Source organism: Rosa chinensis, chromosome 6 (assembly GCF_002994745.2).
Source record: "Rosa chinensis cultivar Old Blush chromosome 6, RchiOBHm-V2, whole genome shotgun sequence".
NCBI classification, from domain to species: Eukaryota; Viridiplantae; Streptophyta; class Magnoliopsida; order Rosales; family Rosaceae; genus Rosa; species Rosa chinensis.
This window is the reverse complement of record NC_037093.1, coordinates 48,087,628-48,109,042: the sequence shown is the minus strand read 5'-3', so window position 1 is coordinate 48,109,042 and position 21,415 is coordinate 48,087,628. Positions and strand designations below refer to the sequence as shown.

Here is a 21,415-nt window from a genome sequence, read left to right as displayed (position 1 = left end):
AAAAGAGCATATAACGTGATAATGAAATCCCAAAAGAAGACGGATATTCTAGTTGTTCTTTTTCTTGTCCGGCAGTTCTTGATGATCTCTCTGGTTCAAGGCGAAGTACATTTTTATGATTTTGTAGTAAGTGCTTAGTTCCATTCCACTTAAACTCTCTAATTCCATGCAGTGTGCTCGTATTAACTAGTTCTTTTCTTTTCTTGATCTAATTATATAGGTAAGGAAGAAAAACTTCACCGGGTTATGCGAAACAGAGAGCATGTTTGTTGTAAACGACATTTTCCCAGGGCCGGGATACGAGTTCATAAAGGGGATACGATCTATGTAAATGTTCATAATCAAGGATATTATGGTCTCACTATTCACTGGTAATCATTTACCCATACATACTTTTCAATACAGTATATACATTTTAAGATGCTGTTATAATTAACACAAAATTGATCATTGTTGCAGGCATGGAATAATGCAATCAAGAAATCCATGGTCAGATGGTCCTGAGTATATCACACAGTGTCCAATCCAACCAGGGACTAATTTCACATACGAGGTCTTGTTATCTACGGAAGAAGGAACTGTATGGTGGCATGCTCATGGTGACTGGACGCGAGCCAGCGTTCGTGGCGCCATTGTCATCTTGCCTACTGTTGGAAGCACATATCCATTTCCTCAACCCGATGAAGATGAGGTCATTATATTATGTATGAAAAATGAGATCATTTTTTTCACTGATAATAACTTACTCTTGTTGCAATTTGATTATATATGACATGTTGATCCTTGCATGCAGCATCCTGGTACTTGGGAGATTTGAAAGCAAGGGTTGATGATAGGCTATAGAAGAAGCCACATCTTTACCCCATTCTGATGCATATAATAAATGGCCAGCCAGGGGATCTTTGTCCATGCTCCGACGGTATGCAAATTTGCTAACAAAAATGGACTAATTGCTCTACTGTTTGTTTTTATTATCTGATTACGGTAGTGGAAGATAATAGCTCAAATTTCAATTTTCATATTTCAGAGAAAACATATTGTCGAAAAGTGGATTATGGCAAGACGTATCTTCCTCGTATAGTCAATGCAAACATAGATGCTTACCTTTTCTTCGCAGTTGCTCAACACAACCTCACTGTTGTTGGACTAGACGGAGCCAATATCGAACCCATATACACAACCTACATCCTCATAAGCCCTGGACAAACTATGGATGTTTTACTCAAAGCAGATCAGGTTTTTGGGCGCTATTACATGGCTGGTAGACATTTCTCTAGTGATAATGCCAAAGTTTCTGAATTTGACCATGTCAATGTTACTGCAATCTTGGAATACAATGGCAACTATATTTATCCAACATCTCCTCTTTTCCCAAAACCCTTCCTATGTACTTAGACTTTGCAGCATCATTAAACTTCACTTACCAAATTAAAAGCCTAGCCTCCCCAGAATATCCAATAAATGTCCCACCAGACAATGACATTACAACCAGAATGTTTATAACAGCTTCCATGAATTCACTCTACTGTGAAGATTCAGGCTTCTTGAGCTGCATGGAGATACCCGTTGCTACAAGCGTAAATAACATTAGCTGGGTGAACCCGTGGAGCACAGATCTCTTGCAAGCTTACTACAGGTTTTCCCAAACGCTTTCCATATATTCTCTTTGCTAGGCAACTAGTGAACCCTAGAAGTAATATATCATGTTAGACAAGCGGTCAATCTCTAGAACTTTAGGTCTTTAGTTCTAGCATTTACTGATTGAAAAACTCATGATATGCATGTGTAATCCAATAGATTCTTATAATATAGCTATATATGTAGTAAAGTAGATGCTTTTAGTTTATATATAGTAATAGTTAACAATAATACCGGAAATTAATCTGGACATTCATTATTGATGATGAAGGAACATAAGTGGGGTTTACTCAACAGATTTTCCAGACCACCCGCCTACTTATTATAACTTTACAGACAAAACTTACTCGAAATATACCGTGTTAACGGTACAAGGGACAAAGGTGAAGGTGTTAAGTTATAATGAGTCGGTTGAGATTGTGTTCCAAGGGACTGATGTGCAAGGAGGCTCTGTGAATCATCCACTGCATATGCACGGATATAAGTTCTATGTCGTTGGATATGGTTTCGGAAATTATGACAATGAGACTGACCCGAAAGGGTTTGATTTGGTTGATCCTCCTCATGTCACTACATTTGGAGTTCCCAAAAATGGATGGCTGGCTATCAGATTCATAGCAAATAATCCTGGTATGTACATTTTCCTCCCAATTTTTATATTAGGAACTTAATTAACAAAATGTTAATTACAGGATGAATAACTTGAGTATTTTTACCATGCATCCTGTGTAATTTTTTTCTAGGTGTTTGGTTTTGGCATTGTCATATGGAAAGACACACGACTTTGGGTATGGAAGCTGCATTCATAGTGAAGAATGGGGACACCGCTGAAACTAGCATACTCGAACCCCCAGCTTACACGCCTTCCTGTAATGTTCCATTGGTTTCTCGTATCGAAAATTCTGATGAGTTTGTTGAAAAGTTAATAGATCAGTAGATACATACAATTGTAAATTGTGCGAGCTATATATTAACATTGGGGGTATCTCTATCACATATTAAGTTTGGAAATTGTGCGAGCTACTATATATTCATCACCTAATAAAAGGAGCCTCCAACTACATTTCCACAGGCCAACTATATGTACATGGCTTATCATGTTATCATGCACACTGCCATGCCATATCATCTGAACCTGCAACGGCCTCAGATAAGAAGATTGAGAAATCAATCAATAATCCGACAGCCGGGCCACACCAGGTTGCAAATTGCAGAACTAGAAGGTATAGCTAAAGTTGACCAAGCTTCAATATATGTCTGGCCATGCCCTAGATGCCTCACCTAAATTTATGAATTTGTTGGGTTCTCGGGTAGGTGTTCATAGATACTTCATAACTTGTGAAACACGCTTGACTATATATGGTTTTAATGCTTCAAGGATTACTACAATTTCCAATGATACTTTGTTGTATTAGGATCGTAAGTCTCCTTGAACAAGAAGTTTTCCTCGATATTTTCTGTAGCAAATGCCAAGATCTTAGGACAAAGCAATGGCCGACCCTGAGAAAACTGATCGAGACATTTGCATACATTGAGCTATCTTTGTAACTAATTAACCGATTATAAAAAAATGATCAAATGGACCTAAAATAAAGATTGGATAGCACATTATTTCAACTAAAATTTTGATGGGAGGGTGCACAGGGAAAGAACATTTCATTCCACAGAGACTCTACTTGTGCCATATTCTTCCATTTTACCCTGTTGAAAAAGACTTAATTCTTCATTTCAACGCCATCAAAATAGAACAAGGGTCCTTGACTCATAAGTCTAATTCTAGGAAATTTTTTTTCCCATGAGCCCATTTAATCTAAAAACAGAGTAAAATGATTTTCTAATACAGTGCTTCCATTCATACCTCCAAATTTGTTGTTTGGACCTCCTCTCCTAACTTTTACATAAAACCTCCAATTTTCTCAATATGAATTGAATTCCCCTTTCTAATAACCTCAATTATGAATTTACAAAATCTCTCTCTCTCTCTCTCTCTCCAAAGGGGGAGAGCACAAAACAGTCAAAAAATAAAACATAAATTGAAAAAGAAAAAAAAGTGTTGGAGAAAAAAGAAGAAGAGAATTATGGAAAAATTGTTGGGAATAATATTTTAGCTAGAATTAGGCTTATTTTTGAATCAAATCAAAACGATTTCTCATTCAACTCAAGACAATATGGCCAATACATACCATTCCACTGCTATTAGTATAATGCAATAGACATACAAGAAGTTGTGGTACCACTAGGGTGGTATATAGGTATAGGTACACTCATTAAACATTCAACTCTCACTTATTTCTAGCAAGCCTATTAAACTATGAAACGTAAACATAGTACATACATAGACTCACTATAGACATAAAAACATAAGTGTGATGATTGACCCAGCTACTTCCGGATCCCAAATACAAAATCCTAGAAAACCAGAGCTCATTGATTTGGTTCACAAAAAGCTACGTCAAAAAAAGCACTCTTATCTATTTTGGACACCCAAAGCCCAATTGACTTTAGCACCCTGGTTGGATTGGGCCAACAATTAGAGTTGAGCCTTCAAAATGATCTGGGCACCTTGCACTTAGGCACCCCCTATCCTAGTCACGGCCAACACTGCCGCCGCCCCTTGCACTTTGTTATCTGCCACGCCAACCGCCGCCTGTGCTCATGCACATGTGAGCGCCAAGGCTCTCTCTTTCCTTCTTTGGGTACTGGAAACACATCTTGGTTGGGGGCAAAACTGCATCACCGCCACCCAATCGTGGAGCCCATAGCCTAGCGTCGCCACATCTGCAGGTAGGATCAAGACGTCCACCACCTTTCTCTGGGCACGGAATCCTTGCTTGTGCCATGATTGGATCGTCTGCATCGATCTGATCATCGACTGCAAATCTAGTCTCGCAACAGCTAGAAGCCGTCCTTTGTGCATCACCAATCTGATTAGATCCTTTAGTCACTTCCTGCATGGCCGAACACCATCCAGGTTCTAATCTGATAGCCAATTCGAGAGGCTACGTACCCACGACAACCCCGTTGTATGTTTCAAATTCACTTTAGTGAGTCTTCGTGGAGAGAAAAACTGAACGAAAATTCATCCAACAAAATCCACGTTGGGTTACCGTAAGAAGTCAGTGGGAGGCAGAGATAAACGGTGTGCTTCGTGTCGGCGTCGTACACCATTAATAGAGTCCCAAGACATGGTGGCTAGGGTTTACCAGAGAGAGAGAGAGAGAGGCGGAGAGCCATCTAGGGTTCGTTGCTTGAATTAGACTTGGCTCTTGACCATTTACTCGATTTGGGCCCAACAAATGTCTATTTATTTCCACTAAAAGATTTGTGTGCCCACTTATCTAATTTAATTGTAAAAAGATAAGTTTGCCCTTTAAATAATTAAAAAGTCATTGAAGACTTTGAGGGACTCTGATCACCGGCCTCCGGAATCCAGTCAATAGCCGCGGGAATCCGATCACCGGTTGCCGAAGGTTTCCAAAGAGGTTGCCGAAGACTTTTATCACCCCCCAATAAATTTTCATAAAGTTGATTGAGGGGCAATAAAATAGGATGCCGGACTCTGGTCACCGGACCGGAGGTTGCCGGAAGTTTGCAAAGAGTTCGTCGGAGACTTTTATTACCCCCTAATAAATTTTTATTAGGGGGCAATAAAAAGTTTGTTGGATATTATTGGAGGGTAATAAAAAGTTTATTGGGGGGCAATAAAACCGGATACCGGTGGCCAGATTTCAGCCGCCGGTGATAGGATTCCGGTGACCGGTGATCAGAGTCCTGCGGCCTGTCACCGGATTACTGCTGCAGGCACCGGAGTCCGGTGAAGTCTCTCTCTAAGTAACAAAGGGAGAGATGACAAAATTGTCCCAAAAATTAATTAAAAAAATAACTTAATTGGGTATTAGAACAAAAAATATGTAATCTGTTTGGTAAGTGGGCATTCTTATAAGATGTTTGGATAAATGGGGTTGATATAGCTCAAATTTGAGTAAATAGACATTTCCCCTTAGACTCAGACTGATTGAACAGTATCCTAGAAACTTAGCAAAGAAGTGAAAACCAGTAAAATAAGATCACCACCAATATACAAATCCTAAGCCTACTAATTGATCTAACGAAACAAAAAAGAACCTTTCAAACTATTCATGTTGGATTCTTTTTCTTCTTGTTGGATCCGAATCAAAACGAAGGCCGTAGCATCTTATTTTCTCGAATCAGCATCCAATTCCTCACCATCTGCCAGACGACGCCAATAAATACACAAGAATTCCAAAGAAGAAAGTGACGGCTAAACGCTTGGGACAACGACTTGCCTTGTCTCTCTCTCTTTCTCTCTCTCTCTTGCTCAGCTATTTCGGAGAGAGATAGAGAAAGGGAAGCAAAAAATTTCAATTCCCGTAGGAATTCTGAACCGGACGGCGGCTGCTCGAATCCGGCGAATGTGCTTCGCCGCAACGTGAAGACTACTTCTGAGGGGAAGTCCAAAACATTCATAGTACTTGCTGAAAGGAGTATATAAACGTGATAATGAAATCCCAAAAGAAAAGGACGGCTATTCTAGTTGATATCTTTCTTGTCCTGCAGTTCTTGATGATCTCTCTGGTTCAAGGCGAAGTACATGTCTACGATTTTGTAGTAAGTGCTTAGTTCCATTCCACTTAAACTCTCTAATTCCATGCATTGTTCTTGTATTAACTAGTTCTTTTCTTTTCTTGATTTAATTATATAGTTAAGGGAGAAAAACTTCACCAGATTATGCGAAACAAAGAGCATGTTTGTTGTAAACGACATTTTCCCAGGACCGGAGATACGAGTTCATAAAGGGGATATGGTCTATGTAAATGTTTATAATCAAGCATATTATGGTCTCACTATTCACTGGTAATCATTTACCGGTACATACTTTAATTTCAATTCAGTACATGCACTTTAAGATGCTGTTTAACACAAAAATGATCAATGTTCCAGGCATGGAATAATGCAACTAAGAAATCCATGGTCAGATGGTCCTGAGTATATCACACAGTGTCCAATCCAACCAGGGACTAATTTCACATACGAGGTCTTGTTATCTACGGAAGAAGGAACCGTATGGTGGCATGCTCATAGTGACTGGACACGAGCTAGCGTTCATGGGGCCATTGTCATCTTGCCTACTGTTGGAAGCACATATCCATTTCCTCAAACCGATGAAGATGAGGTCATTATATTATGTATGAAACATGAGATCATTTTTTTCTCAAATTAACTTATTCTTGTTGCAATTTCATTATATATGACATGTTGATCCTTGCATTCAGCATCCTGGTACTTAGGAGATTTGAAAGTACGGGTTGATGAGGCTATGAAAGAAGCCACATCTTTACCCCGTTCTGATGCATACACAATAAATGGGCAGCCGGGGGATCTTTTTCCATGCTCCAAGGGTATATTTGCTAAATAAATGGACTATTAATTGCTCTACTGTTTGGTTTGATTATTTGATAATTAATAGCTCAAATTTCAATGTTCATATTGCAGGGACAGCATATCGTCTAAAAGTGGATTATGCCAAGACCTATCTTCTTCGTATAGTCAATGCAAACATAGATTCATCCCTTTTCTTTGCAGTTGCTCAACACAACCTCACAGTTGTCGGACTAGACGGAGCCTATATCAAACCCATATACACAACCTACATAGTCATAAGCCCTGGACAAACTATGGATGTTTTGCTCAAAACTGATCAGGTTCTCGGGCGCTATTACATGGCTGGTAGACATTTCTCTAGTGATAATGCCAAAGTTTCTCAATTTGGCCATGATGTTACTGCAATCTTGGAATACAATGGCGACTACACTTATCCAACATCACCTCTCTTTCCCAAAACACTTCCTATGTACTCAGACTTTTCAGCAGCATTAAACTTCACTTACCAAATTAAAAGCTTAGCTTCCCCAGAATATCCAATAAATGTCCCACCAGACAATGACATTACTACCAGAATGTTTATAACAGCTTCCATGAATTCACTTTACTGTGAAGATTCAGGCTTCTTGAGCTGCACAGAGATACCAATCGCTACAAGCGTAAATAACATTAGCTGGGTGAACCCGAGGAATACAGATCTCTTGCAAGCTTATTACAGGTTCTCCCAAACACTTTCCCTATATTCTCTTTGCTAGACAACTAGTGGACCCTAGAAGTAATATATCATGTTAAACAATCGCTGAATCTATAAATAACTTTAGTTCTACAATTTAGTAATTGACAAAATTCTATCATGTGCGCTCCAATAGATTGATTCTTATAATATAGGTAGATGCATGCTTTTAGTTTATAACTTTATGTATACTAACAGTTAACACTGTACCGCAAATTAATCTGGACATTCATTATTGATGATGAAGGAACATAAGTGGGGTTTACTCAACTGATTTTCCAGACCAACCGCCTACTTATTATAACTTTACAGACGAAACTTACTCGAATGATACCGTGTTAACAGTACAAGGAACAAAGGTGAAGGTGTTAAGTTATAATGAGTCAGTTGAGATTGTGTTCCAAGGGACTGATGTACAAGGAGGCTCTGTGAATCATCCACTGCATATGCATGGATATAAGTTTTATGTCGTAGGATATGGTTTCGGAAATTATGACAATGAGACCGACCCAAAAGGGTTTAATCTTGTTGATCCTCCTCATGTCACTACATTTGGAATTCCCAAAAATGGATGGTTGGCGATCAGATTCATAGCGAATAATCCTGGTATGCATGTCTTCCTCCCAATGTTCATATTAAGAACGTACTTAATTGCATTGCCATGAATACGAACATGTGTTTTTTTCTTAGGTGTTTGGTTTTGGCACTGTCATATGGAGAGACACCTGACTTTGGGTATGGAAGCTGCATTCATAGTGAAGAATGGGGACACCGCTGAAACTAGCATACTCGAACCCCCAGCTTACATGCCTTCCTGTAATGTTCCATTGGCTTCTCGTTTCAAAAATTCTGATGTGTTTGTTGAAAAGAAAATAGATCAGTAGATACAAATGTAAATTCTGTATTAATATTGGGGTCTCTGTGATAGATATTAATAAAGTTTCGAAATTACACACACACACACACGTGTTTTTTGTTTTTTTTTTTAATCCAACGGCCGAGCCATTCCAGGTTGCAAATTGCAGAACTGGAAGGTATAGCTAAAGTTGACCAAGCTTCAATGGCCGAGATGCCACACCTAAATTCATGAATTAGTCGGTTACTTGTGTAGGTGTTTATATATCGGAAGATATATAGATATATACTTGATGACTTGTGAAAACACGCTTGACTATGCTGCTATTTCCAATGATACTTTCAAGTAGCCAAGTAGGATCTTTTAAGTCTGCTTGAACCAGGAATTTTAATTTCCAAGATATTTTCTGTAGCAAATGGCAAGATCTTAGGATAAAGCAATGGCTGACCCTGAGAATTTGAGAACTCAAGGCGACATAGTTAAACTGACAGCCTTTGAGACATGCATTTCAATACCTTGAACTATATAAAAGATTATTAATTGGACTTAAAATAAAGATTGAATAGCATATACATCTCAACATCTGTCTTTGCCCCTGGGAAACTTTAAGGTGACAAAACCACTGCCAATCTTCTTCTCATGAGTCAAAGAACTGCCAATGATCATGCTGGGGCTTTGACAATGATGCCAGGGTGAACAATGACATGTTTCAGGGAAATGAGTTCTGAAATTATAGGCTTATTTCCTAGCTCGATATCCTATGAACCTGGACAGCCACAGCTTGTTACAAGTTAACAAGGTATAGATTCCCAATAAGGGCTGATAAGCTCTTCAAGTTGTTATACATCGACAGTTCTTAGTAGTCCTAGTTGCAAATTAAATGACCATTCACTATTGCGAAATCCAATCCAAGATCCATGACAATGTAAAAGATATAGATTCCCCCACACACCCACAAAAAAAAAAAAAAAAAAAAAAAGAAAAAAGAAAAAGTGAAGTACCCTACAATGAGTAAGGATAAAAAATGATCAAGTTGGAGTCCATCCAGTCCTCATCAGCTGTTTTCCTATATACTGTTGTGCACCCAATTGGTGATCTAGCTCATATCCACTACTGCAACAGAGGTCAAGAGTCTAACTATGAGGTAAATATTAGATTGTTTTAGAGTCTCTCAAATTGTAAATAATACATATACATGTCTGTTGTTTGAACTGTTTCTTGACCCGTACGTTTATAGGATGATAATTAAGGCTGATGAAGAAGAATAGATTAATGGGGAATTTGATTCTACACCCAAATTGACACACCTCTTTTAGAATAAACCCATCCATAAGAGTGTTTTAATATACACCCAAACCAATTAATTAGATTTATGCAAAATAAAAAACCTATTAAATAGACTAAATAATAAAACCCAATGTTGTTAAGAATTACTGAATCTGCCACTTTCAAATTCCCATTCACCTATTAAATAGGATTGATAATAAAATCCAGTAATGTTGCTTATGGAAGTCGATCATGAAACGGCTGCCCATAGACGTCGCCCAGAATTACTTAACCCTTGATTTCAGCAATTGATAATTCTCCTCTGGGTTGGAGGTTACGTAACTTCACATTGAAAAGTGTAATCTGCACATTCAAATCTGGTGTCAATATCTCTACAAGCTTGTGATATAAATGGATTGCACAATCAGAGATTGGTGGGTTGCCTGTGTTCGACAACATATCCGATGGGAACGGTTGATGAGTATTGTGATTGCTATCTATTCAAAAGGTGTGTGTGCTCCTGACGAAGAGGTATTTGTTTTGTGATGATTCTAGGTTTTTGATATTGAGTAGGTATGATAGACTATACAAGTTCTTGATTGCAGGTTTTTGTTTCATCTTCTTGTTTCTCAATAGATACTACAAGTTAATTTTGATGGCTAAAGAGTACACCCACCTGGAATTTAGGTGCGACCTTCTCAAGTTTGGACGTGTTATGACCGACGAGTTAAGGGCTGAAATTACTGAAGTGAAGCTTGATCTGATTGCACCCTCCATCATCTACAATAACATGGACCCTATTATGGAAAATTAATGAACATGGAATATTGATTCTATACCTACGCCTATTGGAATGGGGAATCAAATTTCATTCAAAAAAAGGGAAAGAAAAAAAAGCAAAATGACATACCTTGATGAGAGGATGTTTAATCACTACATGATAGGAATACCTCCACAAAAGGATGTTTAATCAGATTGAGAAATCTACGAAATCTAATAGCAATATCTACACAACCACATCTACTTAAAAATAGCAAATATAAAGATCAAATCTGAAAGGAAGAGATATACAATAATTAAGACAATTAATCTTTTTAAATAAGGAATATCTACACAAACATATCTCCTAAAATATGGCATCAGTTACATACAATAATTAAGGCAATTGATCACGTTGTCATATTTAATAATAGGATTATCTACACAAACATATCTACTAAAAAATGTCAAATATATAGGTCAAATAAAAAAGGAAGAGATATGCAATAATTAAGGCAAGTAATCGTTTTTAAATCAGGAAAAATAAATTGATGGTATTAAATTCTAATTTGTGTTTATAACTGATGTCATATTTAAATTTAAAAAAAAAACACTTATATTTAAGGAATTTTTTCCTTCTTCGACGAGAAGGGTAAAATAGTCAAACTAAAAAAAGAGAAAAAAACTTAATTATAGACTTAAAACCTATATGGTAGGTTTAATTATGTGAATGGGTGTAGATTAAAAGAAAACATATGATTGGGTTTCCCTTAAAAGGAGCTTCATTTTTTGGGTTTTTGTCTAATAATTCGTTTAGTGATTGCTTAAGGAAAGCCCGTATCTATGGTTTGCAGGTATTCGATCTGCTGATGTACATCTTAATTATATTTTTGATATTGTACATGCCCTACTCAAGATCTTGCTGAAGTATATTCTAATCTGAAGTTCGGAAAATTTGTATGTTTACTGATCTGTTCCTCTCTCAGTGCCAACTTATGTTGCATGCAGCATGCTATAACATATGTCTAGAATAGATTTTTTGGCGTTGACTGCGAATATTAAGGACCCTAATTGTTGTTGTATTCATTGAAAAACTCAAAAACCTGAAACTCATTGAATATATTGCCTTACCTATATATAGACATACCTTTAGAATCTTCAGTCACTGAAAGAGACCAAGTGATGATACTTTTCCATTTGATTATTTTTGTGTTGCGATATTGTTGTATATTATATCCTCATCACTCAATCCCTTTTGCTTAGGATAAGAGTCTGGTGAGTTTTACATTGCACCCCACCCCTTGGTAAGGCTCTCATCTACAAGGCTTGTCAATTTAAATGCAAGCTAGGTAAGCAACTATACTAGATGAGGCATCAACCCCATGACTGTTTGCTTGGTATACTGGCATCAGATCTGAACTAAGCTTTGTCCTGTAGTGACCTCATGTTTTCACTGGACAGTATCATGTGCTCCAAGAAAAATGCTCTCACTTATTTGATCAGCATGTACAATATCAAGAAAACAACTAAGACACCACTGAAAGTATTTTCCCTTATGTTTACAGGTGGAATTGAACAAAAGGGTGCTGCCGACAGGGCCGGTCCTAGCCCAAGGCAAACAAGGCAACTACATTAGGCAGTTAGGCCTCACTTGGGTGAAGACCTCACTTTGAAACAAGTTTTTGTACTTTATACTATTTAAAACCCAACAAAAATTGAATATAACTTCTAAATTACCCAACATATTACCAAGTCATTTGAACTTATCTAGATCTTGTAGAACTAGGCCTCATACATTTTCGTCAATTTTTTTCTCTCTTTCTACAACAAACTTTCTTGTATATTTTGTACTTGTCTATCTTTAGCTAATGCATATATACTCGATTTGTTTGAACTTAACTAGTTAACTAATTGAAATTAGGCTCCATTTATAGGTTATGTTATTCTTATATTCATAGTAGAGACCCAAAATTCTTGTGCCAAATACTTTGTTTGAAAAGGAGCAAGAATATGCTAAAAATACAGAAAAATAAAAAACAGGTTATGATTTTCGCCTTAGGCCTCACTTACCATTGGGACGGCCCTGGCTGCCAAAGTATGTCCCGGGAAGCACATGAACAATCTGAGGCCTGGAGTACAAAGTCTATTTATTTTTCATTGATGGTTGAAATGAGTCATAATTGAGATCTAAACGCTCACCTCACAGGAATGTATAGTTCGAATTTTGCTGTTGGTGGCCTGCAGTGGCTAACTTTTGCATTAGGCTTTTGAATTTAGTGAAAAGGGTTTCACAATCACAGACAATGGTCTCAGGTAATGATCTGTCCCACCTTGTCTTGCCCTTGGCAAAGTAAGTGCCCCCCAAACAATAGGCACCATTACTCTTATGGGTCAAGGCCTAAGGTACGTACGTACAGACTACCTGTACCATCTTCTTCCATTTTACCTTGTTGAAAATGACTTGACCTAACTTCATTTCAACGCCATCAAAATAGAACAAACACTAGCAAAGACTGCAGAAACCAGTAAAACAAGATCACCCCCAATAAACAAACCCTAAGCCTATACTTGGTCTAATAAAACCAAAGAACCTTTCAAACTAATCGTGTTAGATTCTTTTTCTTCTTGTTGACCCGTGATAAAGGGAGATTAATATTCATAAAACAATGAAGATCAAGACCCTCTGCGACCTTTGACTCTGAGAATGGAACAAAAAACGGAACCAGTTTCTTTGGGGGCAATGATTCCCTATTAGGAACATGCTTACGAATTAAACTAGTGCCCAATCGGCTAATCATATGGCAGACTTGGGTTTAGATGTCGACATAATAATAAGGGAGAATACAGTACGCGTGATGCACTGTAAAAGTGCAAAGTGTGGCTAGTTTTAACTTAGCCATATATGAAACAGACTTCTGTGGCTATGTCCTCTTGTCTTTCCATGTGGATGGAAATAATGTTATACTGGTTTAGTGCTGTTTGAGATTAAGATATATAATAAGGAGCTGGTCGATGATGTTTAGGTGCAAAGAGAGTTTCTAGATTTTCTTATCTGGAAAACAAGAAGAAATTTTTTCTTTTTAATTTTTTATCAAGGTCGCAATTTTTGAGTATACAATTGAGGCCTTGAGGGGTAAGTTTTAAGTTCCTCTTTGTTTATAGACCACCTCGTGTTCATGTAACTTGAACCTCAAACAAACCCCTAATGATAGGGTGAGTAATACCAACCAAATGACAATTATTGGTAAGCACTAACAAGTGGATGAGATTGAAAGAGGTTCTAATGCATGATCGTTACCGTTCTAGCATCATCATGACGATCAATATCTTCCTAAGAGAATCTAATTTTGGACAGCATAATGTCACTTTCCCCATAACATATTACTTGCATGACGAGAAATTTTGAAGTAAATATATTAGTGAGTATGAAAGTTGACAAATACCACTATATTCTTTTTCACGGCTTTACTTACTTTTTTAAAAACATAGGAGGAGAATCACATATTTTGCTTTGTTCTATAGTCACTACTTATTTGAATTTCGCTAAGAACCTAAAATGAAGAATTATACTTATTTGAATTCCTTTTTTTGGCACAACAACAATGTGTATGTATGCAAGTGCATTGAACTCTAAGTACTAGTGAATGCATTCCACTCTTTTAACTCTCGGACTTCCCAAGTATACTCTATTTATAAACTTACGTATTAAACATAAGTGAACATACTCTATTTATAAACCTACGTATTAAACATAAGTGAACATATTCTGCTAATCTGATCTTATAACTTTCCGAATCTATAAACGCACTTATGTATAAATGTTGACTTTCCGCACTAACAACGAAACAAATTTACCCTAAAAATTCCTACCAAAAAGTTATTCATGATTCCAATGAAAACTCACATATGAGGAAATTCACCTAATTCCTATAGTAGAGAAGAAAAGAATGTGCCTTAATAGTGACTTGTACCCGACGACGTTAATAGCCAGGCACACGAGGCCGCCCTTACACCTTTCACTAAAGCTAGCAGTAGCATCTCATTCTCTCTAGTCTCTAGAATCAGCATCCAATTCCCTCACCGACGCCCCCTCCACGTGTCACCTGCTGACGTGTGCATCTCCAAAATTTACCGCCATCCCCAAAAAACTAAATGCTCCATTCGTAGCGTAAACTCCACCGCACCGGATCTCAACCCCCACCGTCTCCCGTTAACAAACGGCGCCAATAAATATATATTCAAGAATTCCAAAAGAAGAAGAAGGTGACGGAGCGGAGCGGAAGCGGCCGTCGCACGCTACGTCGTCTTTTTTACTTAAATGCTTCGGACAACGACTTGCCTTGTTTCCCTTCTTCCTCTCCGCTGCTACGTTCTTTACCCCCCTCCTCTCTCTCTCTCTCTCTCGGCTTCTTCTTCAGGTTTCTAGAGAGAGAAAGCATCACAGCAAATCACAAATGCCGTTTTGAAACCGAAAGCAACACCATTTCGCTTTCTCTTTCTCTCTCTCGCGTGCTCGGCTAATTTGGAGAGAGATAGAGAAAGGGAAGGGAAAATTTTCCAATTCCAAGTCGGAATTCTGAACCGGAGGACCGCGGCTGCGGCTCGATTCAGGCGAATGTGCTTTGCTGCAACCGCAATTTGCCGTTTGATTCGCTGCCGATTGCTGATCACGGCTTGTGGTATTGGACTTTGAATTTTCTGTGGCTTTGAATTTTCTGCTTTTTTTTTTGGATTTTCGATCTGTTTTTGTCGGTTGTATTGACTCTGCCGTCTCTGCGTGTGAAATCTTGATGGTCTTTTTGTCATTTTCTTGGAGGATGAGTGATTTGTAAGAGATGAGCATTCAATCACCACAGTTTTAGTTGTGAATTTTTGTTTGATTGATTGTTGTTATTTGATCCAGATGAAATCTGAGCTCAAACTTTGAAGTGATTTGGTTAGCAACAATGCCAGGTATGATAATTCAATGCCTATGTAGATATACTTTTTCGAATCAGATCTTAGCTTTCGGTTTTCATTTTATGTGATACGGTATGGTATTGTAGGTGAAGTAGTTTCATTTCAAGAGGATGACAAGTCTAGGACTTTTGACATTGAAACCTCCGAGGACGAGAGGCGGAGGACTCGTAGCAGATCTCTTAAGAAAAGGACTGCCAATGCTTCTACGAGGTTAACAAATACTCTTAGAAGGCGCAGCAGCAAACGTGTCGCCAATTGTCGATATGCATTGATATCAGTTGATGATGTAAGGGATGCTGAGGAGGAAGAAGCTGTCATCGCATTTCGCGAGGCATTGGTTGCTAGGAATATGCTACCTGTAAACTATGATGATTATCATACAATGCTGAGGTAAGTGGATCATCCTATGTCTATCATGAGATCTGTTACACTATAATTAGTCCATATTATCTGTTAATGACTTGGCTCTTTTTGAATGAAGTTGGTTAGTTAGATGCAAGGTTTGACATATCCGCTGATATTCCAATATATCGTTGGAATAACCTTCAATTTGAGTGCTGATATATCTGTCACGACCTACATTAGACCTTGGTGTAGACGGATGCCAAAGTCAAAGCCTTCAAGATAGCAACTTTAGTGGCTTTTGGCACAAGTCTATGAGAATATATGTCATTCCATGTAGGCAGTGGTGCAGTCTTCTGTTGGAAAGTCTCGTATACCAATTTAACTTGCTTTCAAAGTTTCACTAATCTAGGTTGATTAGGTGAATCCTCAACCACTCAACCTTTTCTGAGGATGTTAACTTCAGTTTCAGTTGATGCAACAAAGTAGAAAACCGTTCGGGTTATGATATCTGGAAGGTCTATTAAGAAGAAAGAAATTAATTGAATCCAAATTCTTGAAGCCACGAATGAACAGGACCAGGAAAGAATGTTTATAGTTATAGTTCTTCTAACTCTCTATCTATTCTTGTTGTTGAAGAAGGTGTTTGCTTCTCTTATTAATGTAGTTGTCTTTTCCAGAGGCATCATACACCGTACGTGTTTAGTTTTTGCATTGAATTGTAATTAAGCCTTGTTTATGCAGATTCTTAAAGGCAAGGAAGTTTGACATGGATAAAACCCTTCACATGTGGGCAGAAATGCTCAACTGGAGAAAAGAGTTTGGAGTAGAATATATTGTGAAGGTAACTGTTTTAATTATATTGTGATGAACAACTGATGCATTTTGGTTCAGTGAGATTTAAACTTTTTAATGCCTATTTTAGTAGAAACTTAATTTGATTTCCATCATTCTAATGGCAGTGTCAATTTATTGACAAATTCTCAGGATTTTACATACAGTGAGTGTGAAGAGGTTCAACGTTTTTATCCTCATGGTTATCATGGTGTAGACCGGGAGGGACGGCCTGTATATATTGAAAGACTTGGCAAAGTTGAACCTAGCAAGCTAATGAATGTCACCACAGTGGATCGATTTCTAAAATATCATGTCCAAGGTTTTGAGAAGGCTTTTGCTGAGAAGTTCCCAGCATGTTCTATTGCAGCCAAAAGGCATATAGATTCTACGACAACTATACTAGATGTCCAGGGGCTGGTAATTCTTAACTTACAAATGTAGTTACTCTGTTCTGTGCATCATATCTTTTTGTACTTTTGCGCAATAATTATTCTCATTGTATTTATTTTTTTTAATAAATTTGCAGAATTGGGTGAGTTTTGGCAAGGTTGCACATGACCTTGTTATGCGCATGCAGAAAATTGATGGAGATAATTATCCTGAGGTGGATTCAAAATTATATGAACCAATTGATAAGCGATAACTTTATATGAGAATCTATCAATTCATTCCTGATACTAGCTCATTCTTCGCAGACATTGCATCAGATGTTTGTGGTAAATGCTGGTAATGGATTCAAGCTGCTTTGGAACACAGCAAAAGGCTTTCTTGATCCAAGAACTACCAGCAAGATACATGTATGAAAGTAATTGTTGTTTTTTCTTTCACATTTGAAGGTTTTATGAATCACTCATAAGTACTTTTGCATTTGCTCTGCAGGTGTTGGGCAACAGATATCGAAACAAGTTGTTGGAAGTTGTAGACTCAAGGTTGGGACATCTTACCAACTGTTAATGTCGTTATATTGCAATAGATAGAAAGATGGTTGGATTTTTTTGTTCCAGTTACTGAACTGATTTTAGCAACTTTCTATTTAAACAGTCAACTTCCTGACTTCCTTGGGGGAGATTGCTCGTGTCCAAATGAAGGCGGGTGCCTTAGGTCTGGCAAGGGACCCTGGAATGATCCAGAAATTATGAAAGTATGATTCTAGTGGAGTAATGTTGCTGTCTCAAATATTGATACTTGAGATATCAATACTTTGAACTAATTGGTAGATGTATTACGGGCTTTTATTGCCTGAAAATTGCGTCATTACTCATATCACTTCTATTTTGCAGCTCGTACATATGGGAGAAGCAATGTACTTGAGGAAAATCAATGGTTCTTCTGATGGCGATGATTTAGGAGTCAAGCTGCGTGCCTCTAAGGTGACTTGAATTCTACTACTACTACTACTACTACTACTACTGACTTGCCTCTAAGGGAAGTCTATCATGGATGCTGTCCTTTATCATCTTCTGCTTATGTATCACATATTCTTTGGTTCTCTACGCAGGTCACAGACAGTGAAATAATATCTACAGAGTCTGGATCAGATATGAGGTCAAGTGCCTCTGGCATCATGGAACTACCAATTTCTCATTTTCACAATGTAATTTCTCAAGTCTCTTTTCGAGGATATCTTATACCTGACTGCATCTTTAACAGCTAATTTATTAATAACATCTAGATGACCATAATGACTTTATTGATGATTAAGCCAAGGATATACTCAAGTGTTTTATGTCTGTCTATGTAATCTTTGTCCCTTTACTGTAGACCAACATGATAACGTATCAATTTATTTGTGTAATTCATGCTCTTATATTTCGTCTAATTTGTCTCAGGAGAGGTCAAGTGACTCTGCATCTATTTGCAGCCTCGTTGAACCTGTTAGTGCTGCTGGAAGAGTGGATGGTGCTAATTCAAATTCAACAAGTACGTCATCTATCATGGCTGTTTGCATTTATTCAGGACATAGCATTTACTAGATTCTTTCATGCCTGGGACCTGAACAGGTCTACAACATCTTTTTTGTGGTAATAAGGATCATAATATTTGGTGATAAACAACAACAATAACATTTACAAAAAAAGTAGTAATATATTATCAGGGGTACATTTGTAGAGACACAAGCACTTCTCTGGCATTGAATTCCCAAGCCAATTCAAATTTTAGGTACTGACTGCCAGTTGAATTTTCCTTTAAATACGAAAAAGAAGAGCTTCCCTCGACGAAGACATTATAGTGGTTTTTCATTCTACCCTGTTTTTATATTTCAATGCTGATTTTTCCATATATTGCTCATGTATTATAAACCATTCGTCCTTGGAGTGTTTTACATCTTTTGAACTTCTTAACAGGTGATTCAACCATGTTCACTCCAAGAAGGCCACTGAAGACATCCATTCCACATGCAGCGAGCCAAATCATTCACTTCATACTCAATATATTAGCATGCATATATCTTGTATTCCCGAGGCTGGGGAAAATATTTACTGCTTGTAATGCAGAGAACAACTTAAAAAAACAACGCAAACCACCGCCAATTGCACATTCGAGTTCCCAAGAACAGCAGATTGCCCAAGAAACAGAAATCGACCCACTAGTGCAGAGACTGAAGCAATTAGAAGGTTTGGTAACCGAGTTGACTAACAAACCTACAAAAATTCCTCAAGAGAAAGAAGACATGCTTTGTGAATCTTTGAGCCGTATTAAATCTATAGAGTATGACCTACAGAAGACGAAGAAAGTAAGACAGCCCTCTTCTTAGCCGTGGATACTTTAGTTCTTTTCTATCAGGTTTCTTGTTTCCTCTCTATTAGTAATACAAGAGTTCTTCTTGCAGGCACTGCTTGCAACTGCATCCAAACAAGTGGAGCTTGCTGAGTCACTAGAAAGCTTAAAGGAGAACAACTCGAACGTAAGTCCTTATAACATGTGGAAATTCATTCATTTATTTACTATAATAAATATGGATAAATTTTGAATCTCTTTTAATGTGTATGGGAATGGGGTATGCACTCTCATGACTAGTTTATGTCGCATACAACTTGGATACACTTGTTAACATCAGGCTTTCTCCATTGCAGGGAGCAAACTCTTGTTGGCCAAGAAGTGGCAGATATAATAACATCCCGTTATGATCAGCACCAGTTTCTTGTGACAAAACCCTACTGGTATTGCTGACCATGATATCGACTCAACAATTGAAATCATTACGACATCTGAGTTCATTGATCCATTCTTAATGGAGTTGTCATTTAAGGTGACTTCTCTCTTCTATATTGTCTTGGATACAGAATTATCCACCATCTTACCCTCTTTGTGCGCGTGTGCGCACAAAGCCGGTTAGTGTACAGTTGTCTTCTCAGTTAGAGACAAATTTGCAGAAGATCATCTAACCGTGATGTTCTTATTTCTCCTCAGGTTGTCTTTTGTAGTTGCCGGTTGAAAGTAGTGATCAACTGAGTATAGCATAAACAGAATAATGCTGGTGATCAGGCCATCCAACTCATTTAGAATGGAGAAAAACGTGTGTATAAACCTTCTTTTTTGTTTGTGTACATAGATAGTATGACCAATTTTCTTTCTTTTGCCCCCTTGGCTCTGTGACTGATACAGTATAATACATGTCCAATTGCAATTTTGCTTTATATATCAATAGAAGTTTACAAAGTTTTTACATACTGTATTGTCTGTGAGTGAAGTCAATGTTAAATTTTTAAAATATTGATTATATACAATGTGCTATCTCTCGGTCTATATTTATCCTTGCATTTATGGTCAACTAATAATTTGGAACAGATTTAGAGAACAGAAGAGGGTAATAACTTCCAAAAAAAAATTCTTTATAATTTTAGAGTTTGCTGTGAATATATAAATGTTTTTTTTCTTTCTTTTCCTTCGTTTTCTCTAAAATTGAAATAGATATAGAAAAGATGTTTGGACCAAAAAAGTGCACATTTCTCTCTAAACTAAAGGAAAAACAAATTATAAGGAAATTGTTGAAGACTCGGAACTCGACCATTTCTGCATAACAAAAATTGAAGCAAGTATCCTGGACAGATATTTGAACTCAGAGATTGACGTGGAAAGAGAAGAGATTCGTTCGTTGCATTCTTGTTTTCTGTTCGACTTTATTTGAGTCGAGAGAGATCTCATATTTATGAAACCCAAAAGCAGCTAATGCAAAACACATTATCCTTGCAGACTCGACATAATTCAGGATCACGAATAGCATCGATGACTGGATTTAGGGGCGGGAAAAGTAGCCGACACCCTTTGCCATATATCGAAGATCATAAGCAAGAAGATGAAAGTCCACATCCTCACTCTGAACCAGGTTAAGCAAGACCGCAGAATCAGTTTCCACCTGAAGCTTTAAAATGGGAAATCATAAGCAAGCTTAACCACAAGCCTCAATTTGTAGCACCTCCCCTGTGCCAATGTTCTGCATTAATCCGACCTCCAGAATCATCTCTGATGACACGCCAGCACCAACTAGACCATTAGAGGATCCAGTGCTAGGTTTACACTAAGAAAACATTTCAATCCTTTGACCCTTTTGCAGAGCAGCAGTAATCCATTCCATAGCATACCCAACAATGATTTCGTGGAACAAGGGACATTAAAAGCAC

General features: G+C 37.7%; 1 protein-coding gene and 1 pseudogene across 2 annotated transcripts; both read left to right on the top strand.

The window, feature by feature from the left end:
• The first annotated feature begins 229 nt into the window (after positions 1-229).
• Positions 230-8,686, top strand: LOC112171469 (annotated as a pseudogene).
• A 6,291-nt stretch (positions 8,687-14,977) lies between these two features.
• LOC112172907 (phosphatidylinositol/phosphatidylcholine transfer protein SFH9) lies at positions 14,978-20,462 on the top strand. 2 transcript variants are annotated; one of them, XR_002925397.2, is made up of 16 exons: positions 14,979-15,334; positions 15,559-15,608; positions 15,701-16,004; positions 16,701-16,800; positions 16,944-17,210; positions 17,320-17,397; positions 17,489-17,590; positions 17,673-17,722; positions 17,835-17,934; positions 18,074-18,163; positions 18,292-18,387; positions 18,623-18,713; positions 19,139-19,527; positions 19,624-19,698; positions 19,868-20,043; positions 20,205-20,462. XR_002925397.2 is itself a non-coding variant. In XM_024310411.2 (15 exons), the coding sequence occupies exons 2-15, from the start codon at positions 15,602-15,604 to the stop codon at positions 19,919-19,921; spliced, it is 1,803 nt and encodes a 600-aa protein (XP_024166179.1). In that variant the 5' UTR covers positions 14,978-15,334; positions 15,559-15,601; the 3' UTR covers positions 19,922-20,462. The 2 variants fall into 2 exon arrangements, 1 of the variants encoding a protein (XP_024166179.1); XM_024310411.2 differs by having other exon boundaries at positions 14,978-15,334; positions 19,868-20,462.
• The last annotated feature ends 953 nt before the right edge of the window (positions 20,463-21,415 follow it).

What these genes read in the sequence shown, in the direction of transcription:
- LOC112172907 (XM_024310411.2), top strand. An exon ending in GAGTAGAATATATTGTGAAG is followed by an intron (nt 16,801 to 16,943) that starts GTAACTGTTTTA and finishes ACAAATTCTCAG; the next exon opens with GATTTTACATACAGTGAGTG. An exon ending in TCAAGCTGCGTGCCTCTAAG is followed by an intron (nt 18,164 to 18,291) that starts GTGACTTGAATT and finishes TTCTCTACGCAG; the next exon opens with GTCACAGACAGTGAAATAAT.